The sequence below is a fragment of the Natrix helvetica genome (genome assembly GCF_964273705.1).
Source record: "Natrix helvetica genome assembly, chromosome: 13".
Classification (NCBI taxonomy): domain Eukaryota; kingdom Metazoa; phylum Chordata; class Lepidosauria; order Squamata; family Natricidae; genus Natrix; species Natrix helvetica.
In genome coordinates this window covers 943711-953402 of record NC_138557.1, presented here as the reverse complement: position 1 = coordinate 953402, position 9692 = coordinate 943711, and the positions used below count along the sequence as shown (strand labels likewise).

General features: G+C 49.9%; 1 protein-coding gene across 1 annotated transcript; it reads right to left on the bottom strand.

Moving 5' to 3' along the window:
• Positions 1-5268: 5268 nt before the first annotated feature.
• On the bottom strand, positions 5269-9210 carry B9D1 (B9 domain containing 1). Its single transcript, XM_081965761.1, has 7 exons — positions 9041-9210; positions 8294-8362; positions 7580-7691; positions 7375-7471; positions 7028-7090; positions 6591-6658; positions 5269-6196 (listed from the first exon to the last, which is right to left on the bottom strand). Exons 1-7 carry the CDS (start codon positions 9110-9112, stop codon positions 6048-6050), a joined length of 630 nt encoding a protein of 209 aa, XP_081821887.1. The 5' UTR covers positions 9113-9210; the 3' UTR covers positions 5269-6047.
• Between the last annotated feature and the right edge of the window lie 482 nt (positions 9211-9692).

Here is a 9692-nt window from a genome sequence, read left to right as displayed (position 1 = left end):
TGCACTCCATGGTGTTACTTGGCTCTGTTTACAATCTTCTCCGAAAAGTAAACTTTTGATTCTTTCGGCTCCCCCCCAAGACTATACTCAGGTTTAAGTAGTTAATAACTGTTTGAAAATTCTTCCTTTCTTTTGAAATGGCAACTGGAAGAAAGCCTGCATAAACACCTGCGTGGGCTTACATACAGATGCTCTCAACAGCTGGACAAGGCCTCTCGATGCTGGAGCCTGGCTGTGTGCAGTAGGGACAGCTGTTGGGTGGCTTGGAAGAATTTACCCTTTAGAAGGAACATCCCTGCCAGGAAGCCTCTTTTGGGGTGAGCGGACTGTGCCCCCGGGGGTCATGGTAAACTTTCTCAAAAGCTGTTTTGGGTGGCTTGGGAGTGGCAGGAGGGATCCTTTGTTGGTGGCCCTGAGAGAAGATACCTGATAATCCAGGATACCAACATGACAGACAGACATGGCATGGTGAATGTAGACAAGCAACTGCTTTCCACTTCTCATTTTGTGTCCTTCACCTTCTGCACAGTTGTCGTGTTTGATTCCTCACAACAGGCTGTTTCGCTCTGAGGAGCGGTGGAGACCCCAGAGTGGCCTTCTCCACCCAGGCCCTTTTCCAGCTTCTGCTCTTGCTTTGGGTGGCCAGCAGGGTCTTTAGAGTCCCTGCAGAGTTCCTGCTTTAAAAAGATGATTTAATTTTGTCCAGGAGGAAAAAAAATAGCTTGTACTAAGGAGCTAACCCAGGAACAGTATGCTAAATAAGTATTTTGTCTGCAGTCAACAGGAAACTTATTGTCTGGTGATTTTTCCCCTCTTAAGTAGCCAAAGGTTTTAAATAGCTTAAGTTAAACATGCCACCTTCCTGGTATTGCTTTCCTTCCAATTAACGTAGACTAACCATTTCATTAACTGTCCTTTCTCCTCTCTTCCTATCCCGCCTCCCTTGAAGTGACCTAAACTTCAGAATGCTCCTAAAGAGGCTTTCCAGTTAAATTAATTAATTTCCCCTCCCCTTATTTGCTCAGTTTTTATTCAGCCAAGTCTGTCTCCTTGCGCCAAGGGTAAGAGAAAGATGGCTACCATACATGGACAGACTGTTGTGGAGGGTTAGAGGCAGGAGACAGTGTTGGCCACGCAATAGGGAAAAAGGATTAAAAGGATAAAATTCTATGAGCCAGGCTTTTTAAAAAGAATTTCCTTGGTTCAAGGAAAGCGATCACACCCACCCTATTTCTATTTTCTAATGCCTATTTTGTATGGAGTATGGCTTAAATATCTAGCCGGCCTTGGTTTCTGCAGCAGAATCTGCAGGGAAACATTTTAGAACTACTTTCTAAACCAGGGGTCCCCAAACTTGGGCAACTTTTAAGATTTGTGGACTTCAACTCCCGGAAGGCTGGCTGGAGAATTCTGGGAGTTGAAATCAATAAGTCTTAAAGTTGCCAAGTTTGAAGACCTCTGTTCTAAACCATTGGGAATGGGCTATTTTGGATACGTGGTGTAGAATTTTTTATTTTCTGTACGGCTGTCATTTATCATTTGTACCGTTGTATCATATAACGTTTCCTTATGGCAGAAGCGTGAGAGTCACTCAGCCGTAGAAGATGGGGCATTTCAAAAGTCTGTGTCTTGTCCGAATTAAACTCATATTGCTCATAGATTCCCAGACTGTCGTGACTTTTCAAACACTAGCTGAGATGTTCCCTTCCTCCGGTGAAGGCTTCTGGGTGTTAGTATCTCTGTGCCATCGGCATGCGTGACCCTTGATGGGTTCTCCCAGTGGACTTCCAACCCTGGAGGGTGGTGCAGAGGGGGGAGGCTGGGATAAAACGAGCTGGCTGAGAATTATGGTCCTTGCAGTCCAGTAGATCTGGAAGGCTGATAGGTCTGAAGTTTCCTGGATCTATTTTTTTCCCTTTTTTGAAGATGGGAACCACATCAGCTCTTTTCCAGTCCTCTGGCAGTTCCCCCGGTGCTCCAGGATCTCTGAAAGATTTAGTCCAGTGGTTCTGAGATCTCGTCTGCCAGCTCCTTCAGAACCCTTGGGGTGTAATCCATCCGGTCCTGGTGATTTGAACTCGTCTAGGGTAGACAGGTGCTCACTTAACATTTTCTTCCCTATTTCAATTTGTGTTCCTAATCTGCTTTTTGTGGTGCTGTTTTTGATAGGTTGGACTGTTTTATCCCTTTGTGTAAAGACAGATGAAAAACATGAGTTAAATGGTTCTGCTTTCTCCCTGTTGCTTGTCACCTTCTTGCCACCTTCTCCCAGCAATGGACCAATTGTTTCCTTAACCCTTTTCTTGTTTTTTAACATGTTGGAAGCAGCTTTTTTGTTATTTTTTACTTTTGTGGCAAGCCTTTCTTCATTGTGAGCCTTAGCTTTCCCTACTTCATCTTTACAGGCTTGGGCTATTTGCTGATATTCTGCCTTACTTACTGTTTCCTCAGTTGCCCTCCTAGATTTGCACAGAGTTCATTTTGGGAATGTGCTTCGTGCCCTTCTGTGGTGGTTCTCCCAGTCGCCTGATCCTTCTGCCTCCGATTTAACTCTTCATCCGTTCAGGCAACGACTGGAGCCTTTGATCAGGCAGGCAGCTGCTCTTCCTTAAGCAGGGAACCTACTTCATCTCATCTGCAACCGAGGAGGGAGCCATTGGATTAACCTCCTGGCTTCCAGCAAAGCAATTTTCTTTACTTTGGAAAGCTCAGTCGGCAGATGTCTCCCTCCACGTCCCCATTCAGTTCCTTAATCTGTTGGTGACCTAGCTGGCCCAGGTCTTTCCATCATTTCATGGGGTGGAGACATGTTGGTTAGCACTAGAAAAACGTCCTCAGAAGGCCTGGCAGAAGCTTTGCTGCCTCCTATTAGACAACATCAAGGAGCAAGGTGTGGGAAATACCTGAGGTCATGGAACGTGGAGCCCACCCGAATTTGGAAGCAAATAGCATCCAAAATAAAATCAGAGTCCAAGGCAAAGTATTGCTCAAAAGTTCCAATTTATTAAGAGAGCCATGTTGGAAGCTTTGAAAGCTTCCTGGTTTTCCCCACCCAATTGAAAGTTCAAGATCTTGCCCCCACACCCACCAGTCCATCCCATGGTCCAATCTCCCACTGCCATGCTGGCAGTTCCACCCATCCAATTCCGGTCGGGTGCAGAGGGGGAAAGACAAAGGATGACCTTGGCTTTCTAGAAAGAATATTGTTATGGCTGCAAAGCACTTAACTCCATACAACCCCCCTCCCATTTTCCCACCATAGAAAATGCATAGCAGAGAAATAGAAAGTGTGGCAGGCCAAAGACCCAAAAGGAAAGAGGGCTGCAGGCCTGACAAAGCAGCTATGCTTTGTCTCTATTTCATCTCATGTCCAGGGGAGAAACTGGTGGCCTGTGAACAGGATCTCTGCAATCCCTTTGCTCCCTTGGCTTCTCTGCTGGTTCAGGTAGGGGCTCGGTCAGCCCCTTGGCCCACCCTGGATTACGGGCTGCTTCAAACCCTCCTGCTCTTGCCCCTATGCCAGGGATGCCAGGAGAACGGCTCCTTTGAGGCCTGAAGGTGTTCTGGCATTCCAGAGCTCCCCATCCAGCCAAAGCTATGACTCTTCTTCCCTGGCATTTTGCAAGCTTCTTTTCCATTGTGACTGACTGGATGTCCTGCAGTAATCAGAGGTTAGTCCTATCCTCTCCATCCATCCAGGTGGGAGGTGGAGATTCATTCTCCGAGCTTTTGGGTTGGTTTCCGAATGTTTCAGTACCAGGCTAGGTAACATCTTCAGCAGCACGCATGGGACGTCAAGTGTCCGTGTTCTGCTTAGAAGGGCTTTGTGTGGCCAGTAGGTCTTGTGGATGGGAGGGTCATGTCAGGTGAGGGTTTTGTGATGGGTCTTATAAGCAGAATTTATGTCCCCTAAATTCTGCTGAAGACGTTACCTGGTAATGAAACATTCGGAAACCAACCCACAAGTTCCATCTTCATCCTCTGAAGATCCGAGCTACAGATCTTCGCCACTATCGCAAACCATCCACATGTCTCAACAAAGCATAAAACTCAAGACTTCCGTTTTGTTTTCAGGAAAACATCGATTGTCCCAATTCTTTTGGTAGGCAGAACGTAATTGCTTGGAGATTAGCGGAGTGTAAAATAATCTCTGTGCACTTTGCTGTTGAAATCTTCAGCGCTCCCTCTGTTCGTGATCCTCTTAACCGGAGAGGAGCAGGAATTTCCTGAAGAGATGGGCGCGATAACCGTGATGAGAACAGGAAGTTCCATGCACGGGAGGAAAATAGGTTAATCGAGGGAAGCTCTTGGCACCCGACACTTCCTTTTGGGGAGATTCTTTTGCAGTTAGTGGCCACAAAGAACTCAAGGGATCCGGTTTCTACACCGACCTGAAAAATGATCTGGTAAGAGAAGAATTGAGGCCGCCGGGGATGTCAACGAAAACATCTTTAAAATGGCCAGCGTTGGTTGAGTTTATGTGCCCCCCCCCCTCTCTGCCTCCGGAGTGGCCCTCTTTGTTTACAGCATAAGATGGCCCCCATATATTGTCTATTCCTCTCTGGAATTAGCCCAGCAGTAAATTTAACGCCCCCGTCTGTCTCAGTTGTTGCAGTGGTAGCCTGTTCAAACTTTTGTTGTTCCTGGGTGGTGGTTTGTTTTTTTGCCAAAATAGGTTGAGATGCAATTACTTTGGACCTTCCCCGTCTCCAGTTCCCCGTGGAGCATCTTCTCTTCACTGTTAGCTCACCCTTGGCTAACAATTAAGCGAAAGAGTCCTAGTTGGGGCAGCCAAGCCGGAAAGCAGTGGTGTGGAGGGCTTCTGCCCCACGGAGCCTGGCTCTGCCCTAGAGGGAAGGAGGGGAGATGCGCTACTTGGGCATCCCCAGGGCTGCCTTCCAAGGTTGGATGCCGTGAAGGGTTCCTTCCGGGGACCAAAGGATGCCCCCCCCCCCCCCCCGGACCCTTGGGTCACGCACAGCAGCCGTTCCCAGCCCTTCCTGGGAAGGCCAATTTGGAGGAGACCAGCGGAGGGAGTGGCAGTGTGTGAGGCTGGAGTAACTTGGGTTTTCCAAGGCTGGGGCTCCCCCTGCTGAGTAAATTCTGACTTTTAACAAGGCCGTTGGGTGGCCGGGAGCCTTGGGGCTCACCAGATCAGCTTTTATCAACCGAATCGCCTTTTCAGCTTTCTAAAAAAAACGACACGCCATTTGACGTTTCCCTGCTGCTACGAAACAGCAAACAGACAAAAACCAATTGTGCATCAAAGACGGTTCAGAAATCTCTTTTGTCAGGAATGAAATAATTCATTTGGAAAACAGTACAAATTCCTAGACAGAGTTGTATTTTAAACTGAAAATCAAGTCCACGGTCCAAGACCTTTACGGGGATAAGTGGTCCTTATAAAACCTGTAACTTGGAAAAAATAAAATAAACCAGTTTTTGTTTTAAAGCCTACTTGACATATTGAAATTAGAAATAATTTGCATAGCTTTAAACTCATTTCTTCTTCCTCCTTCCTCCTCCTACACCCACAGACACACGGGCCATTAATGCAGTTTATGAGAATAATCTCATGGTGCTAAAATGGGACAATGTCAATGGAAAGTTTCATTTCTCAGCCAGCCCCTCCTGGTAACACTAATCATCTCTGTCTCTCCCCCCCCCCCCGGTCTCTCTTTTTCTCTCTCGTGTGTGTGTGTGTGTGTGTGTGTGAGAGAGAGAGAGAGAGAGAGAGAGAGAAGTGCACAATGAAAAAAAAATTCTACTACTTAACTTGTGGCAAAAATCATGGATGCTTTGACCCTGCAAATGCCCCTAAAAGCAGAGCCCTGTCACACTGCTCGCCTGCAAATGGCTTATGGTAGCCAACTCCAGACACCCCCACTTTGCAAACCCCTCAGGCCCTATGATTTCTGCACATCTGGTCTGGTCTGGTCTGGTCTGGTCTGGTCTGGTTTCTCCTTGGCACAAAAACATTTTTATCTAGAACCTTGTTCAACTCCGAGTTGCGTCTTGCAGGAGAGCCTCAACCCCAAACTGCAAGCCTAGAACCTACGCATGGCGTCTGGCACCGAGGTTAGTGAGGAGGAGCTGGCAAAGGTCGATGAGCTGACGTCGTAGCCCAGCTTCTTCATGTCCTTGGTCACCACGTTGAAGGAAACGGTGACGAAGCCTTGCGAGCAAACTCTGGTCACTGAAAAGGAGCAAACGGAGGCTTAGCGGGGTGGCTTTTTTGTTTGCAAAGCAGCCCCATTACTAGTGAAATGGGTCAGAGCCAAGATGCTTCTTGTTTGGGGTTGTGTGCCTAACAGGGCCGCCCATGAAGCACAAACTCATTTGCATTCGTGTTCAGGCTGGGAACTCCGCAGCTAAGCTCCAGCGGGCTTCTTCTCGACACCCCCTGCTTTCTGCCCATCCTAAACTTCTCGGTGGCTGGCATCCCCTGACCGAAGTAGGAACAGCCTCAACCATAAGCATGCTCTGAACTTTGGCAACATTTGGGCACACATTTTTCTCTCTGGATCCAAAGGTATCTGTGCCCTCCAGAACACTCCAGGGATAAACCCAGAGCACTCCCAAGCACCTACCTTCACGGCCTTCGCCCTGGGCTACCACCTTGGGGTCAGTGAATTCGGGATATCTGCCTGTCAGCCAGCTGGGAAGAGACAAAAAAGAGTCAAGTCACCCCACCTGGGCCTTATTCAGCCAAAGTCCCGAGGACTTCATGCCAACAAGTGCCTATGCAGCTCCCAGCTGCCTCCGTCCTGGAATTTCTTCTCCCCAGAATATGTAAATAAATCGCCACCTTCTCCACCACCAAAGTGACTATACATTAATCCTGTTTCACTGGCGATTTCCCCTGAAAAAAGTGCAAGGGATGGAACAAGGGGAGGGAACGTTGTAGAAGCCCACCACCAACCAACCATTGCTATTTCGGCAGGCAAAAGTATCTCGTTTTCAAAATAGAACAATCCCACTCCCCCACCCCCGAAAACCCCCCATTTTGGATAAAAGACGCAGCCACCTGGTTAACTTCTGTAGTCTGGAGGATGATTCTGGAACAAACATCGGGAGGATCCTCTGGTGCCTGAAAGCAGAATTTGGGCAATCAAAAAGTAGCGGGAGATTTGATCAACGGAAATGATGAACCTCTGGTCCTCCTTCCCATGCCAAACCCTCTTCTGTCCTCTGCCAGTCACTAATAAGGTGGCTAAACATTTATGGTTGCTTCCCTGAGTCTGGTGTTTAAGGAACCAGATTCTCTTGGCTAAATCAGGGTCTAAAGGAGGACGAGGCTGCTTTCACATGTCAGAAATTGCACAGAGAGCTGGAACAAGTAAGAGAGGCCCCCAGGGTTGGTGATGATCTCACCTGCCAGGTGTGAAAGGGACATGGACGGCTCCGTATCCCCGAACCACGTCATTCCCAAAGAGATCAGGCCCGTACACACTGAGGACGATCTGCGGCCCTGCAAGAACAGGAAGGACCACAATCGGAGGTGCGTTTGGCCTCCCCCCCCCCCCGCTTTCTCAGAACAGTCCCTGGGGCCTCCCCTCCCCAGGTCCTCCCCACCTACAGCCAAAAGGGTTGGTGCTTTTGAAGGTGACGTCGATGGGGAAGTTCCAGACCAGGTTCTGCTGGGCGTTTCGGCTCTTGGACGTGATCTGGGAGATGCCTTCTTCCAGGCCCTGCGGGAAAGCCAAGGGAACAAAGCTGGAACCATCTTGGGGGCAACCCAGAAGTGGCACAAACAGAGCGATTGAAGGCTTTCAAGGTCCCTTCCAAGTCTCTTTTTTTATATATAAAAAAGGTTTTTATTTTTATTCTCTTACATACAGTTACAGGTATACATTCACATACTTATTGTTGTTATTATTTATCTTTATCACTTTTACATATTTATTTTTCCATATAAAAGGTTAAAATATACATTCTGGGTTGCTTTGCTTACCATCCCACACACCTTATTTTTTTCTTTTCTTTTCACCCTCCCTTCTTTACTTTCTTCCTCCTCTCCTTTCCTTCTCCCCTTGCCTCTCCCCCACTCCTCTCTTCCCCCTCCTACCCTCTTTTCCTTCTCTTCCCTTCCCTCCTTCCCTCGGGCGTGGCCAGGGGGGGCTCCTCTCTCCTTTCCTGCCTGGAACGCAAAGGGAGGTGGGCAGCTCCATGCCGCAGAAGTTGGAACCCTCATTTTCGCCAAGAGTGACCATCAGGACCCCTCCCCCTGTTTTCCTTAAAATCCCTTGGGCATTTCTTATTTGCAAGCGGGATCCCTTCCCCACAGACCCACCGTAGTCGGAGCCCAGTCGGGACCGTACACGAAGCAGTACTTGCAGTAGAGCTCGTCAAATTCTGGAAACTGCAGAGGGGAGAAAGTCACGGCTTTCAATCTGGCCGGAGATCCAACCTCCCACCGCCCCTACCAAGCCACGCGTGGGAAGGGCTCGCCTCTTCTAGCAGCTGAAATGAGAGAAAACGCCCCCTTTCCCGGAAGGGTCTCCCTCTCTCCACCGGTTCGCTTCATGGAGGGGGCTGGACGCGAGGGGGAACGGAGGGGGGGGGGGGGTTCCTCTCTGCAGCCGGAGTGCAGAATGGACACCTTCCCCAACTGGGCGCCCGCTGCAGCACCTTTACATTGCCCCCTCCCCCAAGGCAGTTGGGGGGAGCCACGGTGCAAGGTCTTCTCAGGGTTCAGAGAGCAGGGGAACATCGCGCTCCTCCCAACCCTCTTGCATCTCCTCGCAAACTGCAAAAGCAGCACCAGTTGGGCGCCTATCTGGACCCGCCTCCGATGGGTGTCCCTGAGTGCAAAAAGGGGGACACCCGAGGCTCGGAAACGGGGTGGGGTGTCCGGTTTTTGCAGGATTCGAGAGTCCATTCACATCCCCCCCCATTGGACTTGGAATGCGCCACCGCATAGGCAGCGCCCGGGCGGGAGATACCAAGTCGCCCTCCGGAGGGGGAGGAAACAAAAGAAAAACGGCGGCTCGCCTCGCCATTCGGGGAGCCGCTGGACGAAGGCGGCCCGCTGACCCACCTGCGCGCTCTCGACCTGTCCGCTGACCATAAGGAGGAAGACGGTGGGGTTGGCGGTGGAGGCGGCCGCCATCGGGCCTCGCGGAGCGGTAGGAACAGGCCCGTCGCTAAGGGCGCGTCCTCCGCCCTCCCTGGCAACGGCGGACGGCGAGCCTCTGGGGACAATTTCGCCTTTGCGCGAACCGGCCCGAATTCTTCGCCAGGAGCCCTCCGCTGTTCAGACGTTTGCTCCGTGAATGATAGTGTGATCTTTATTGTCATTGTACAAAGTAAACACAACGAAATTGGTTATGATGTGCACTCGCGGGGGCATTTCCGACAACCTTAGCTAGTGACCTCCAGGGCGGTCCGGATTTAGCCGCCATGCATTTGCCCGGACACTTTGGAAGCAACCCTCCCATCTCCTCCCCTTCGCGATGATGACACTCTCCTCTCCGGAGAGTCCCGAAGCAAAGCTGCCTCTGAAAGCAGGGTCTCCAACCGTGGCCGCTTTAAGACTTGCAGGCTTCAACTTTAAGCAGGCTGGGGAATTGTGGGAGTTGAAGTTCGAAGTCTTAAAAGTGGCCAAGGATTAGGGCAGGGGTGTCCAAACTTGGGAACTTTAAGACTTGTGGACTTCAACTGGCTGGGGAATTCTGGGAGTTGAAGTCCAC